The 17211-nt window shown below is 42.4% G+C and overlaps 1 protein-coding gene across 3 annotated transcripts in view; it reads right to left on the minus strand.

Annotated features, from left to right (window-relative positions):
• Window positions 1–372: 372 nt before the first annotated feature.
• The window catches only part of pom121 (POM121 transmembrane nucleoporin), a 71235-nt gene continuing 54396 nt past the window's right edge, over window positions 373–17211 (minus strand). For 2 of the 3 annotated variants that reach the window (XM_085964329.1, XM_085964327.1), the window contains 2 exons: window positions 14607–14732; window positions 373–10446 (listed from right to left, as the gene is read on the minus strand). In XM_085964329.1, coding sequence (XP_085820455.1) covers window positions 10352–10446; window positions 14607–14732 — 221 coding nt within the window. In that variant the 3' untranslated portion in view covers window positions 373–10351. The remainder of the gene's footprint in view (window positions 10447–14606; window positions 14733–17211) is intronic. The other variant, XM_085964328.1, reaches the window with a different exon arrangement.

Here is a 17211-nt window from a genome sequence, read left to right on the forward strand (position 1 = left end):
CTGTGCTACAAATGGCCTCAGTACCCCCGAGTTAGGGAAGGGAGGAAACGATGGGCAGAGTTCCATACTAACCAGCAACTCCTGTTGCAAAGTGTGTATCTGTGGATGGTGAGTGAGAAGATCCAGCTCGGCTGTGATAAGCTCACAGTCAAGTCCTATCAACACTTGAGGCATGACCATTCAGGTAGGGCTACTGGCAACGACAGAATGAAAACGCCAATACAAACTTAAGAGGCGAGGAAAGCTTGCCCAAAACAGGCATAGCAAAAAAATGGCTACCATCCACATACAGGAACAGGTGATGGTGGCAAAGTTTGAGTGCGAATGGTGTTAGAATGCAGTGCTCGAGAAAAACAAAAAGCAGTCGGTCTGTTATAATCACAGCTTTTTATTTAAAACCATTTCCATTTAATGACATAAGCAAAAATCAGATCTCTGCACATTCGCAGCCAGCTCTACCTCTGCACATTCACTCACTAGTTCCATCAAGCTAGGTAGCAATGATAGAAGTCTACAACTTTAAAAAAAAAAGCAGACTAACAAATCTCCACATCCACCCGTTCTACGACTTACTCATCAGCACTCGTCACTCAGACATGTTTGTTACCATTCAGTCACTGGGGACCATACATGGCGTCGGGATCAATGGAATTTCTTGCTACATATATTCAGTAGAGGTACATAGGTATATACTCTGTAAATGCCTCTTCTGGGTCAAAATGGTATGTTTAAGCACGAGACATTACCTGTATCTAGAAACAAACCTCACAGGTTACTAAGATTGAGAGAATTGATGGAACAAAGGCATTTAGTGAAATACTCAAAAGTTCTAGTGTCACAATTTAGGCATAAATGGATCTTTGGAATAGGTAGTTACAAAATAATGTAAACCTCAGCTCTACCACCACCACCACCCCCACGTACTACAAAGAGTTCAGATGGAAATGTGGTATGCAAGTGCAAGTTATACATGTCCATGTTTCATGGTTGGGTATTCAGTGCTGTAAATCTAAGAGCATACGTGGTATAAAACAGCAAAACGCTCCAATTAAACTAACTTGCTTGTTCTTTGGCCTTTGTCCATCCAAATCTAAATTTATCTCTGCACTCCTGCCACATTTCTTTGGCCAGCCAGGATGGTTTAGGATGCAGGTGATCGATCATCTGACATGCAGAGGTGCAGATTTCCTTCCTCACTAAAAAGCAGCACATTTCTGCCACCAAAGTGCTCCATCCAGTGGCCTGGCAGAGGGCTAACACCGAGACAGAGATCACAATTGAATGACAGGTGAAACTGGGATTCAGACTCGGGACTTCAGAGTTTAGTAGCGTACTGATGGAGGTACTGAAACTTCCCCCACAGGATTTGCACACGGCAACAAATCATTCACAATCCTAACAGCTGCCTGCTTTTCTTTTATGAGGAGATGTGCTGTGAAGAAAAGGGCAGCATCAGTCATTTAAAACAAAATAACTGGATAAAGCGGGTCACTAAAAAAAATCTTCATGGAACCACTGCAAGTCCGGTTTGGGAACTATCTCGCACCAAGATGATTATTCTAATTCCTGCAACAAGTAAATAGCGCTGCTGATTTTAAGTCATTTGGTGATGATGCAAAAACACTGGGCTCACCACTGGGAAAACACAGTTCAAATTGCTAGCTTGACCCTGTATTGCACGCGAGGATCTCCTAGAGATGGAATTGACCAGTTACAACATGAGTCACCCAAAAAAGGACACTGATGCTGTCCTTTTTTTGGATACACCAGTCGGAATCATCCCAGGGAGCTTTTTAAAAAAAAAACATAGGGAGGAAAGATCAGAATATTACAAAAATAAAGATGAGAATTACTACAGCCATTGTGGTCTTGTAACTCTGCAGGTGGGGCAGTCAGTTTTCCCCCCACCCCCGAATTGAACACAATGCTGCCCAATGGCCCTATCCAAAATTAACACTTGCACTTTCATGCATCAGACAGTCCTGAGACTCAAGCCTGTGATCAGCAACGTGAGGGGTCTCACCAATGCAAGAAATGAACATTATGTAAAAATAACCATCACAAAACTGATTGCAGGGAGGCAAAAATCAAATACTAAAACCCACTGTTTGTAATTCAGTCTGCCTCCTCATACTCCTCCCACCAGCCAAGAGAGCAGGCGAGACCCCTTGGGTCTTTGTCAATGGCACTCTTCAACTAGGAAAAGGGATGCGTGGCAGAGTGTGTGCCTTGGGTCAATTCAGCCTCAAATTCTCCTTGCTGTTGGAGAACGTGAAAAGCCTTCACTCCCCATTAGTGCAGCCAAGACTGTACAGGAGAAGTCCCTGGGCAGGAGCCACCAACTTATAACATGGCACAATGCACTGGTGCAGCAACATGTAATATTTTTCAAAAATTCCTTTACATAGGCTTAGGACAATATTACAAACAAAGACCCAGTCTTGGCTGTAAACCTGTGTTGGGGGGGGGGGGGGGAAAGGGGAGATGTACTATTACCAGCTGTATAAAAGCCTACTCACATCCAGAAAGGCAGTAAGTGCTCGCAGTTTTTGATTGTAGTCTTGGTCTTTATTGCAAATACAAATTCTAATCTCCGTACTATAAATCACCCCTTTTGTCAGTCCTGAATTATGCTAAACTACAAAATGCAGTGTGTCCAAGTCCGATCAGTGAGATGGGTATGTGGCTTTTAATATTTGTTTGATTTTGCCTCCCTACAGTTTATTTTCACATAATGTTCATTTCGTGCATTTGTGAGACCACTCACATTGCTGATCACAGCAAATCATGCTACAGTTTCACAGGGCCATCTATCAAGTGGCAACTCAGTCCAGTGCCCATCTCCATGTGCAAGCTTTGACAGCGAGTTAACTGGCTATTCAACGGTGTATGGCACCACAGCTGAAACCAATCTTCTTCACACCAGACATCCACACACACACAATCTTTATAGGAGTGGGGATAGTGAGCAGAAACAAAGGATCCGAGCTGCTTTCCCCCACCCCCTCAATCCAGTGTTAATGACGTCAATGGTGGGGCCACTATTGTTGCCACATCCGAGATCCACTTACTCAACACAGATTGGGAATCAAAGCTGGGACATTCTGGTGAGTATAGCTTAACAAGAGAGCACAATTCAGTGATCATTTATTTGAGCAATTCTCCTAAGTGATCTTTCCATACTTTGAAGTGACAAAATATCAAATGTTAGATTGTTTCAAAGCCATTTTAATCCAGGCCAACACAACAGTTTGAAAACTCAGAACATTGCAGCTGAGCAGCTGTTGAAGAAAGTGCCACTGTAACAAATCTAATAAACAAGCTCTCGGAGCAGAAATTCAAAGCAAGTTCTCTGGAGAGTCTAGAACTAGGGGGCATGGTCTCAGGATAAGGGGTTGGCCATTTAGGGCGGCAATGAGAAATTTCTTCACTCAGAGGGTTGTGAATCTTTGGAATTCTCTATCCCAGTAGGCTGTAGATGCTCAGTCGATGTGTATATTTCAAGGCTGCGATAGATAGATTTATGGACTCAAGGGATATGGGTATTGGGCGGGGGAGCGGAGTGGAGGTCAAATATCTGCCATTATCTTACTGAATGGTGGAGCAGGCTTGAGGGGCCGTATGGCCGACTCCTGCTCCTAATATTTATGTTCTTATGTGTGTGTGGAATGTCACCATGGACTAAACAGCTGGTCAGCTGCGATACTGCAGTCCTAGTTCTGGGAAAGATTGGGCATAATAACCAATCAGCTGCAGGGCTTACAAAGCAAAAGGGTTTTACACCTTCGCACGTTCTGTTGTGAGCCTCCAAACCAAGCTGAGAAATCCAGACAGGTAGAATTGCCTGATACGGAGTGTATAGTCCCTGCTGGTAGGGCTACACCCGACTTAGTCAAGTCCAGCACACTTTGGCTCCTGCCAACCCCTCATCAATCAGCTCTATTTGCACTTTAATTTCTCATTTACTGGTTTGAATTTCCTGGGCTTGGAGGTTTGGATAAGGCTGTTCTAAATGCTGTTGCCGCATTAGTGAATAAACCCTAAATGCAGAAAACCAAGATCTGTTAGTCTCAGCAACCGGACATATTAATGAGAAAATAGGTTTCAACTTGATGTGCGGCCCTCTAAGGTTCTATGGTCTGCACCTATGCTCTAGATTAATAAACATGAATTTCAGGCGATGAATATTTATGACTCAGCTGCAGTTACTGAAATGCACCGTTATAAAAGGCATATGAAATAAGCTTGTTTCAATTCACTTAAATGAGTTAAATCATTCATTTACATAGGCTAATTAATTCACTTAAAGCAGGGGGTGTCCAACATGGAGCTTGCTGCAACCCCTGAACCCTAGGAACACAGTCCTGGCTGCAATGGTAGTTGTCTATGGTTTTGTCCCTTTGGAATTCTGGGGCTTGGAAGTTTGGAAAGGACTGTTGCAAATTCCATTACCTCTCTGCTGCAGAAATCCTAAATCCAGACACCAAGATCTGTTAGCATCTGCAATTTGAGAAACCTACAAATCAATGGGAACATAGATTTAAACATTCTGTGTGGCCTTCCCACCCTCCAAGGCTCCACTGCACCCACCCATGTGACCCAAGGTGACAAAATATTGAACAGCCCTGATTTAAATGTTCTGGATAATGTGAAGGAGGAGGAAAAGGATCAGTGCAGTGAGAGCTCATTCAATTAAGCAAACTATTCACTTATCTGATACTCACTTAAACAGACTTCAGTGTACAACATGGAGTGGTGCCTTTATCCACTTAAGCACGGTCAAACACAAATAAGAATTGAGAAAAAACAATTAAAAAAAACTTAACAGTGCACTACATTATACTGGGAAGATAAGGAAGAGGTGAATACTTACTGTAAACAAGAGTAATGATAGTGATTGGAAAATTACAAAGGGCTAGACAAATGGCATCAGCAGTATCCCGTTAAAGCCAGCAATACAGCTCAAACATTCCTGAAATTCTTAGATATTAATATATAAAGGGGACTGGACTCGATGCTTCAATAAGGCAACAAGAAGGCAGCAGCACAAGCCCACTGCTGGGTACGAGTGCTATCAGTTGTGCGATAGTGTAGTAAATGGCTGTGGCATGACATTCCCTCTAAAGGGCAAGGAAATGGTCTGAAACACTTAGAGAACGTTCAGTGGCTCAGATTGTTTTGCTCTCCAAGATGAAGATGGATTGTGCGGACTACGCTGGTCATGCAGCAAGTTAAGAGGGGGGAGAAAAAGTGGCACAAATTAAATTTGGAAAATAATCCAGTCAGAGGTCTCCAGTTTTCTTCATTTACTGTCCCATGATCCACTTAATTCTTGGAAAATAAACCAGTTAAAACCATTGCTGCCTATAACAAAGTTGTCAGTAGTGTCTTGCACTTAATATCTATTCAGCAGCAATCAAATGTATTTACACATTTCTACTATCAAAGGTGCCTAATTTGAAAAGCACCTATATAACTGGCTTGGAGGCAGGGGGTGGAAAGCAGCAATCGTGACCGCCATTTTCTGGGATACATGAGCCCCAGAAAACAGACATTGGTGTTTATGAACACGGAATTCACAGGACTTCATAGTTAGTGTTAAACTCAATGTGGACATTTGACTAAAGAGGCACCTGAAATCAGACTCCAGTGCACATGGCTGGCAGTACAGCAAGAAAACCAACCTCATGCTCAAGTGAAAAATTCATTTACAACTAGAAGTCAACCATTTTCTTCCTCCTCCCACCCTTCCTTTTCTGAAAGCAGTCTCTTGGTAGGGTGCAATCTCACAGGGACCAGCATCTCTCTGGTACCTTGCAACTGAGCATTCTGCAGACGCGAGTCTAGAGAGGGTCAGTAGGCTGTTCAAACGGATCACAGTTGAGCCCAATCCTGTTATGAGACACACAACGCGCAGACATTTTACCGGGAGCACTGGAAAATTATTAGGAGCAACTTGGATCACTTTACCCCCTTCCTGGGGCTTGATGATTTGCAGTGTCCACACAACTACCCCAATTTGCGATTGGCTAACACAGGAAATACCAAAGAATGAATCGGAGACCTTCCTGCTTTTTATGGTTCAGCACCGTACCAAGCAATGCATTTATGCACAGAACAATTTAAACTAGTTCCAAGTAATAATTACCCCCAACTTCCCTCAATGCAGCTGCTAAATGCATTGCCAAATACAATCTAAACTGTACAGACGAGGAAGATCCTAGGTTCAGACACTGCTGTGCTAAGTTAATTGATCTCTAATGTGAAAGTGGAAGGGGGAAAACAATTGGCTTCAATGTAAAGTGTCTTGGGGAAAGGTTCTACTGGAGTTCTTCTCCTGTTGACAACCGATGAACAATCACTTGGTTGGGTTGGGGGAGAATGGTTAATGAATGAGTGTAGAAATGTACTCTGTCACTAGGTAAAGTGTTTTATGGGGAGAAAAGGAGGGAAGTGGAAATCAAAGAAGCAAATTACACCTCAAATAAAGTTTCTAATGTCAAAAAATACTGCTCATCTAGAACTGAGTTTTTTTTCCTGGAGGAACAATCTCACTTTGTTCAGAATGGTTGTTAGTTTCAAACTTAATTTCAATACTCAATCATGCACTACTTAAGACGCAGTGGAAAACTCTCCACTGAATACCAATAATCACTGACCCTGTTCATCCTGTCTAACTGAAAGAAAATAAAACACCAACTGTTAACATGGGCAGCATTGCTAGATTTTCACTTCCACCCCATACCTTTGATAATCAATGGGTATCCCAACAACCAAAGAAAATGTCTGGGGTTTTTAAAAATACTCCCCTCCCTCCATTTCAAACGCAAGCCTCAACAGTGACCGTTTCCTGGCTATTTGACTGCAGAGAGCATCACATCCAAACGGATCCTCTGCTTACACAATATCCACACGTACAGGCACTTTCCTGTAGGCTTCACTGGATAGCAATCAGAAACAGCAACCATGGCCAAATCTTTTCCTTGCCACAGTTTAGGGGGCTAAAGCCACATGCAGCGGACCTGTAGCCAACCCAACTGTGTTCTGCTAACCAAGCACAGACCAGGAATTGAACCTGGGATTTTATTTCTCTACGGCTTGGTGCTAACTCAGAATGAACCGTTATCCACTGAGACATCAAAAGAAAATTTTAAAAACATGTTTAACTAAATGGCATCCAAATTTTATCCAATATTTTGGCCCAAATACAGGCATGAGTACACCAACCTATGTGCAACTGTCAGCAAGAAAAATTACAGCATCCCAACTGATTTCTCACACACCATTAGTTCTTTTTCCAAACTTACTCACACCAACTTCATATTCCATATTTAAAAACCAATTTGTACATACAATTGTTTACCAGAAGTATCATACTATTTAACCAGTGTAGCATTAATCTCAATGAACCAAGCTTGAAGGAACGTAGAAGGCAGTTTTTGCTTAAATATAAAAATAAAATTTAATTTTATTTTCTTAACAATTTTATCTAAATTTAGAAGTTGCCAATCACCCGCACACATTCATACTCAGACGTCACAAAATGGCAGCCATTTTACTGGGGTGAGGAGGAACCGTCAATCTGTCTAGCCACTTGGACCAGCCAGAATTGTCTTAAAAATCTTCCAATGGAAATAGTATAAACATTCTCTGAAAATAATTTATGAATGGTTAGATTGTAGTGTCTTCTAACAGAGCAATGTACGCAATCAATGATTGGATGCTGTGTTGTAAAAGAGGTCATCTCAATTTTTTTTTATCTTCTGTGCACCCCCAACCCCCCACCCCCCTCCCATACTTACATTTGTCCTCTCCTCCATTAAACAGCCCTTGATTTTGTAAGTTATTTCCACCCAAGTCGGTGTTCAGCCATGGTGATGGGAAGGTGACTCATTTCCAGATTGATTAATGGAAGATGAGGCAGCATTGCACACTGACACTTCATAGTGTGTATGGAAAAACACTATCTCACGATGCTACCCAGCCCAAAGCCTCGCTAGTTATGGGATACTTAACCTGAGGGAACCGGAGGGTAAAACCAATTGAATATTGTTGGCAACATGAAAAATACCTTGGGTTGGGGATGTGAAGGGAGGAGTGGGAATTAGGGGGTTGGATGAGCAGTCTCCTGGGGAAATGGACAACTCAAAGGATATTATAAAGTCCAGCTCTGTTTAGTTCAAAGCAAAATTTACAAGTGATTTCATGGACACAGAGAATTGTTGTTGCTCTATTAAAAGATATTCAGTTCAACCGGTGTGGGATGTTGCCTCCTCTCATTCCTCTCCAAGTCCTTTCCCATTTCTGAAGCATTCCCAGCTCACATTGACATCCATCAGTTAGGAAGATGGGACAGACGTCACTAATGGTAACCTGTACCACTGCATCAACTGACCACTAACAGATTGGTCATGCGCCCCAAGAGGCATTCCTATCTGGGCTACCAGGCATAGAGAGTAGCATCGTTTGAATGCCAGTCCATCCTGAGATTTTAACACTGGTCCACAACATAGGAGTCTAAGGGCCCCCAAAACTGGAGTTGTCAACACTATTCTGGCTCCTGAGAAGCCCTGCTCAAGTGTATGTCACAAGATTTATTAAAAAACAGTTTGCCAAAAATATCTAAAATGAAAATAGACCAGACCTCAGCCTGGCATGAACCAGGCATTAGAAATGTGTCACAACCAGACGAAGTCTGATTTATTTTCTATTGGCGAGGTCCAACTTCAAGGCTCCACTCAAACCAGACTTTTATGGCAACAGGTGGCATGGGATTTGTATAATACGTGATCAGTGTCCCACCGGTTACAAAAAGCACTACCCAACATGACTATGCACCCAGTATGACTGCTCCTAATAAAACCTGCTGAGAGACTAAAGTCAAGATTTATTCAAAAAGTTTTGATGAACCACTTTAAAAAAAAAAAATCTTTTGAAAAATCAATTTGTTTTTTTAATCAAAAAAATTAAAACAGGCACATTTCCGAGCTGCACCCAAATAAGATGCAAGTACCTAGTCGCGGTTAAAATATACACGGTATATATGTATACATGTACAATTCTCAACATTGCCAGCCAAAGTTTTGGTATAAGCTGAAGAAATTTGTATTTTTTTTAATTATAGCACCGGATTTTTAAAATCTGTTTTTGAGAGTCCTATATATTGTGTAATGGGAACCTCCTCCAAAACTAGCCATGACTGCCATTTCTCCATAGAACACTGCTTAATGTGTCACGCAGTTATAGTAGCAAAACACTATCGCATCAGATTAGCAAGAGTCAGATTCACATATATCCAATGAACCAGCCAGGTCCGGCATTACTAATATGCCGCCACACATACTGAAATTTTTCCTCCAAACTCGATTCACTGAGCAAAAAAGTGAGATATACAAGCAAACACTGATAACATTACTGTATATAAAAAAAATGGTCTGACACTTGGGAAGAGGAAAGGAAGGGGGCGGGGAGGAGATAGCATGGGAGGAAGAGCTAATTGGATTTGTTTCCCTTACCTAACTAAACAACATAGATTTTAAAAAGGAGGCTACAACATCACTCACAGGAGGGGGAAAAAAAGGACAGAGGTAGGTAGCACAGCAAAAAGATGTTGAGAAGTGACTCAAACAGGCACAACATTTTCTTCTCCCAAAAACAAAAAAGGTGGTTTCGGCAAGGTTTAGAATTCTTGTCAGACGTAAACCGAAATGAATGGAAGTGTCCAAGGGAAAGGGGAAGGAGAACGAAGAGAAAGGAATAAAAAAGTTAACATTAGCCTCCAGTTCAGTTTTGCCTTTGGGCACAAGACACCACAGAAAGTGGTGACGTTACTGGGAATTGTGCCCTTAAGAAATGTAACCAAAAAAAATAATTTTTTTCTCCAAGTGCAGCAATATGTACAACAGGGTCAGTCCAGAAAGGTCCGCAAATCACATTTTACAGCAACCTTTAAAATAGAACGTTTCAAGTAAAGCTATGTCTGTCGCTTACTGAGTCACCCATTACTGCTGTACCCTGAACCAAACTCAGATCACCGTTCTGCAATGGCCAGTTTTAAAGAGGGTGTACAAACTTAAGACGAGGAGGACTTCACTGCAGTCCAACGAGCTTCCCACATTGTTGCAGAGAAATATTTTTCAGCAGCCACAAGCCATTCGTTCTGAGAGTTCAAGCCAAAAAAAAAAACTAAATTTAAACAGAATTTTTCTCAAGTATATATTCTCGGCTTTTGAGGTCAGTTGCCTGCACATCCACGACCGGCGTTGTTTAGGGTACAAAAGTAAAAAGTGGTAATGGTTTTCAGAATAGTCAACACGTTATGTTCATTTGCACTATTCACATTTCCCAACGTCTATCTTTTCCGTACGTGCTGCCGTCTAGCCTGCAATCTCTGTCTGGCTCCAGTAGGTCGAGATCCAGCTCCTATAGAAAAGGTTGGTGTTGCTGCTGAGAAACAGAATTGAAGTAGGACTGTTAGTCATTGAACACTGATGTTAATAGCATGTGGAAATTCGCTCTCCTCACTCGTGTACCTACAAAATTGACTGTTCCCACAGTGGCGAATAATCATGAGGGAATTGATATATGTGGAGACCCAAAACATTCCCAAGTACTGCCTGGGTCACCTGGCAAGAGGGCCATGCATTTGGTTTTGTACAAGGTGATGTAACAGGATGCAATCAGACACAATGGACAAGCAAGCATGAACCGAGAGAGCACAGACAGATCTAAAAAAAAGATCAGCTAACTCAGCAAAGATTGGGCAATCCAAGTAGAGCCCCTTACCACTGTGTATGGATCGGCTGGTCACTGCTTTAACCAGCTGACCCATTGGGAGAGCCCAAATAGATGTCTGCTCTTTTACATTTGAAATTCAGTGCACAAGGGACATGGTGATGTGCGACGGTGCATGATGCACCACAATCCCTTCTTTGAAAACCAAGAACAGTCAACCCTGGGGAGTACAAATCTTATCTAAAATGTGTTAGGAGCTTTTATATGAACACCTTCCATTATGTAATTTGTTTTTAAAATAAATCTGGCAGAAGGTTCCCTGCAGTTAGGATAGAACTGCCAGGGCAGCACCAGGTTACATTGTTTTTATACTGGAGAACTGCCAACATCTCATCTGTACTACCACTACAGATCAAGTGCAGATAAGAGTCACTGCCATGTGATTACATGCAAGGATGACCAAAGTACACAATTCGATACAACTTCATCTTTGTCCCTATAAAGGGCCCTTCTAGAAAAGTTTCTTGGATTAACCGCAACAGTCCAACAGCACCACCAGATCTCCAAATCATGTTGGTTTGCCACTTATTCACTTACAATACAACACCTTTTGCTATCTGTCTGCTGAGTATACTTCTCTTTGTTCTCAAGTCTAATCGTCAGGTGTGCTACATCTTTGGAACTTTGTCAATCAATTGGTAACGGGTAATTTTAAGGGGTGCCCGTGCTTCCTGCAGTTTCAAACTTGTTTCCTGAACACATGTCCTATGTGAACAAGGAGTCTTGCAAACAGTGTCCTCCTCATTAGATAAGACTCAACTTTCCAAGGACTGTTCTGTTTAATCGCTTCATTGGGCTTTTTGATTGCTGCCTGAAGGGATATGGTCGTTCTGTTACTGGACTGATAATCCAGGGGCCTGGACTGATAATCCAGGGGCCTGGACTGATAATCCAGGGGCCTGGACTGATAATCCAGGGGCCTGGACTGATAATCCAGGGGCCTGGACTGATAATCCAGGGGCCTGGACTGATAATCCAGGGGCCTGGACTGATAATCCAGGGGCCTGGACTGATAATCCAGGGGCCTGGACTGATAATCCAGGGGCCTGGACTGATAATCCAGGGGCCTGGACTGATAATCCAGGGGCCTGGACTGATAATCCAGGGGCCTGGACTGATAATCCAGGGGCCTGGACTGATAATCCAGGGGCTTGGACTGATAATCCAGGGGCTTGGACTGATAATCCAGGGGCCTGGACTAATAATCCAGGGGCTTGGACTAATAATCCAGAGAATGCAAGTTCAAATCCCAGCATGGCAGTTACATTTTTATAAAGTGACCGATTGTCATACAAGCCCAACAGGTTCACTATTGCCCTTTAGGTTAAGAAATCTGCTGTCCTTACTCGGTCTGGCCTTCACCAACATGGTTAACTTAACTACCCGCTGAAGTGGCCTAGCAAGCTGTATCAAACCATCACCACATGGACTGCAGTGGTTCAAGGGGGTGGACACCATCTTTCTCAGGGCACCTAGAAATGGGCAATGAATGCCAGAGTCACCCACATCCCGAGAATTTAAAAAAAGTGTTTCTCATCTTCAATAGTTTGCAGAGTTCCTGGAAAAGTGTGGGCTAAAATTGGCACCCTGGATGAGTGTTTTTTCCCTTAGGTGAGCTTGGAACAAGCTTGCAGAGACATGTCTTTTTAAAGGGTCTCAGCTTCTGATTGTGCAGAGTAGGTGTCACTGGATTCACTATAGTCAATGATCACCATTGTACTGTGGTTTCTAGAGGATGATTTGCATAGGGGCCTAATGATTCCTATAGCAATACACTGACTGGGGTATATTGATCTGGTCCCAGTGGGCCAGGCTTGTATGGGAGCACAATTCCTTGGAGGAGGATTTTTACTCCAATTGCAAACATCATGGGTATTTATATACTAGTGGCATCCATTCTGGTCAAAAGTTTGAGTGAATTCTCAGTTATGTTTTTTGATAGCTAGATGAAGGGGTTCCTGGTCACTGCATGACCAATCCCTTAATATCTAATTGGGCTGGATACCACGGATATTCTAACAAATGATTTTATCAATAGCTTTGTCCCTAAAGCTACTCATGTACAGGAAACTTTGTGCTATCCGGCACTGACGGGACCGAGCTGTTGCCGTTCCCTCAAAACTGCCGGACAAACCAGCGTTAATGTTGAAGCATACGGAGCTTTTCTGCTCCGTATCTGGCAACAAACACTGTTGCTTAGCAACAGCTTCTAAACAGTCGGCCGTACCTTGGAAGCGTCTGTCGCTTAGCAACAGCTTCAGAGAGACTTTGCAGAGCCTGACTGTTGAAAAAAAAGCCACAAGAAGAAAAAAAAACCTAACAAAACGGCTCCTGATTTTTGCCGGTGGCTCGAGCTTGCCGGACATTTAGCCTCCGGATAACACAAGTTTCCTGTATGTAGGAGTCATGCTCTGATATGACTGATTAAATAAAGGTAGGACTTTCTAGCTGCTTGTTACAACAACATAGTCACATTCTGTCTGATGACTACCTCCTCTCAATAAACAACGTTACAGCTGTGTTCCACAAGTTCCTCCAGCCAACAAGCCACCCGAGGGACGTGTAGAACCGCTGCTAACACCACTGCTCAGGCTCCTTGAATTGGTGCAACTGCTGTATCCAGGAGTCATCCATGTGGACTGTAAAATTGTTGACAAGCAGGTAGTTCTTGAAATAGCAAATGCCTGGGCACAGTTAATTGCTGAATTTAATGAAGTTATGGGACATTCCCTTCCATCCTGAGAAAGAATACAGTCATATGTATTTAAATTCGGAAGCATCTGTATCTAAAACCAGCTGGTGGACTTGGGGCCTCTTTTAGCATAATAATCCAATTTGCATATTAATGGAAAGCTTAAAAAGTCATGCAAACAAAAGATCGATCACTTGTAGAAAAAAAAGTCTGTAAGTCATATCCAAATAGACTACCAAGGATTTATGTTGCCGAAAATGGCTTGAAAGGAAGTTCTTCAAAATTCCTGGTCCAATGTTCTAGTGATGAAATGTTTCATAAGTGTTCTCTCATTTTGTGGACAAATTTGCAAAGACAAGTCTTGAATATAGTGGTCCTGGACTTATCTACTTCCGTATTATATACCTGAATCAAGGTGTCCTGCTTGCCCCAAAGCTTCCAGCTTGGATCAGCTCATCTGGAGAAAGTTTCCACACAGGACAATAATTTACCAAACTCAGAGATCCCACCCACCAACATAATGACAAATCCACAATCTTCAGAGGTCCTTCTTTCAGAGTTATTTATGATTCGAGCAATACTGCAACTGACATGAAAGGCAGCGGAGGAGTAATTACTCTGCATCTGCACCTTACACTCAGTTACAGCTCTACGTTCTACCACAAGCTCAAATGTTCTATTGGCTAAAATGGTGGACGACTGCTAAAGCCATGAAGCCTGCTGTGTGACCACTTCACACCGCGGCCCGATAATACTTAAATTCCTGCTGGGCGCTGCAGTCATCCAGGGTGCCACACATGATATAAATACAAACTGGTCGTATTTAACAGCCTGTGATTTAGTGAAACGTTAGGCTGCACAGGTCAGACACATCCAGAATCTGATTTCTATAGCCTGCATTCTAGTAATTATTGCTAACAGCAACTTTACCACATCTGATGTATACAGCGCCTTCTGAGCTGGCTCAGTCAGCGCAGACAGCCGATGGAGCCTGGCGTTGTCTGCACGGTCTAGTTCCTCACTAAACCACCAGAGGCACTCAATGGAACTGATGAGGTGAAGCAGACAATCATCATATTTACACACAACAGAATCGGGTCTGTGATGATGGCTTTCTTACCAAATGCCGATGCGGTTGCGGCTGCGCCTGCTCCTGGACTCCCAAAGTTGGATGCTGTAGCACTAGTGGTCCCAAAGGAAAAGCTGCCACTTGGAGTACTCTGTCCAAATCCAGGTGCAGTAGTCCCTGGAAGAACACACAGGAGAATAGGCCAAGCTTTTGAATATCCACTTTATATAGAATCAGTAGCAAATACTAGAATGTCTTGGCTTTTGTGAAATAATGAGTAATTTAGAATACTACAGATGCAAATCTTCTAGTTTACAGTCCCACAACTTCTTGCTGGTTCCTCTAGTCGATTATTCCCTCCTTCAAGAGGTCCCGCAGTGTTTTACCTACTATTGGCCAATAGTTCCTGGCATTATCCTTGTTACCTTTTATAAATTGGAGTTACATTTGCCCTTTTCCAATCCTTGGATGCTGTTTTCACTGAACTCTGAAAGCGTGACTGATTTTCATTAACCATTTCCTCAGGTACCGTGGTGTTGTCCATCTGGGCCAGGTACACGACCCCTTTTAGTGCTCTCAGCCTGCCTATTACATCCATAATTGTCATTTCTAATATTCAGAATATTTCATTCAATATGGGTAATAATAAGAACTCGAATGCATACTAAAGTCATTCACCCAGACGTTGGCAATTAAATGCAACTTCAGATAAAGTAATACAGAGCGATTCTATAATAGTGTGGTACAGTCCGGGAATTGATAGTAGCAGAGTCCAAGTTGTCCAAAATACATTTGGAAATTTAATTTCAAATCTACTCTCCCCTCCCCCCTACATCCTGCTTCTGCTAATCATCTAGCCATCCTGGCACAGACAAAATAGGGAACACAGCAAGGGTAAACCGACATAGACCCACATCCGCCCAATCCAAGTACAATACCACAGGGCACCAGCACACTGTCACTTCAGGTTGAAAATAAAACCATTTACATGACAAGTTGCTCAATTTTTCTGGATCAAAGTTTATCATTTTCAAAGTTATTTTCCTTATCTCAATTTTATAAACCCGACACTTCTGCAGTATAAACAGAGCGTCCAAAATACCACCACAAAACTGGAGAGGCATGGGTGCATTCTTCTGTTTAAAGGTAAAAGGAGTGCAGGTACTTCCTGCATCTTGGCTCCAACTGCCTGAATTTATTGAGCAGAACACAGAAAACCCCACACAAATCAGGAACTGCAGCGGGTAATATGGGTGAAATATTAGGTGACAAGCCCCCTAACCCGCCCCCCCAAAAATACTAGCCTTACTGCCAAGTAAAGCACCAAAGCGCTAAAGCAGTGAGGAACAGACACAAAACGGCATAGGTGCAAATTGACAGTCACAGAATAAAGCACACGTGCCAGGTGCAGACTCTTTCTCAAAACCAAGCCAAAGTAAAACTTACCACAAATTCACAGATTTAATGCAATAAACCATTTCTGAAAGGTCAATGTTTAACTTAAAAAAAAAAAAACACTTCACTCCCATTTCCTGAAGGTGCCGACCCCTGTTGCTACATATGTGCATGAAGTTCCAGTGTCTGCATGGAAGAGCCACCGTATAATGCATGATGATGTGTTGTTCATCAGTCCCCGGGTGCTGTAAGCTTGCTAACAGTAAATGTCTGTCGGAAGCTTGGACAAGCATAGTTTACAGCAAAATTTCTTCATCCTAAATTTAGTTTTGTTTATATAGGTAGATAGTTTGTAGCAGCAACTATACTGTAGATGTACAAACCAAAAAACATTTGATTTATTGATTTTAAAAATCAGTTTAGAATCATAGAAACTTGCAGCACAGGAGGTCATTCCAGTTTACAGCATCTTCTCCAGCAGCCATGTGGTGCATTGTCCATTTGACTGGGTACACAGTGCTTCCTACTGCACAAATGCAGTGCAGTGTGCGCTGGACCTCGATCAAGTGTGGAATAAATTCCACAAAATTAAACCGAGGGTTCTTGTCTCAACACGGTGCTCATTAAAACCAAATCGGTGCTTCCACACGGGTGACAGATTCATTCAGGTAAAGGTCAGAACTGTTCTGTCCTGCCCTGGGCAAATGTATTTTTGGCTGGATTTACTTTTCCCCCTCAAATGAGAAATCTGTCTTTACAGAGCAGAACAGGCCAGCATCGGAAATGTGATTTTTCTTCCTCGTACAGTTGAGTAGTTGAAATTTTCATAATATGCCTGTTTGAAATGTGTCAAACATCCATCATTAGAAGTGTAGACTTTGTTCCATATTTAGGTTCTACCGAGAGCAAGGCGTAAAATACGCTGGAGATGGTAGTGGTGGGTGCAATTTGAGGTGATGAATTAAGATGTTCACACAACAAGTGCATAGTATACTAAATGTACTGGCATGTGAACTTTTTCTAAACAAACTAAATATTATATTAAATAACTGGTTATTAAAATGGGGCAGGCAACAACCGTCTGTACTTGTGCAGATTGTGCATATGCAGCGTTTGAATTTTTTTTCTAACCTCTTTGCCCTGTCTCCCTCTGCCAGACACCACACCCAGGTATGCAAGTGGGTTGCTCCCAAGTTTGGCTGTTGCACTCTAACTGGAAGTACGCGTGAGTGACCGAGGCTACCCAACAAGCTAATTTTCA

This window comes from Somniosus microcephalus, chromosome 22 (assembly GCF_052327205.1).
Source record: "Somniosus microcephalus isolate GS21.2 chromosome 22, FLI_Smic_1.0, whole genome shotgun sequence".
Taxonomy (NCBI): domain Eukaryota; kingdom Metazoa; phylum Chordata; class Chondrichthyes; order Squaliformes; family Somniosidae; genus Somniosus; species Somniosus microcephalus.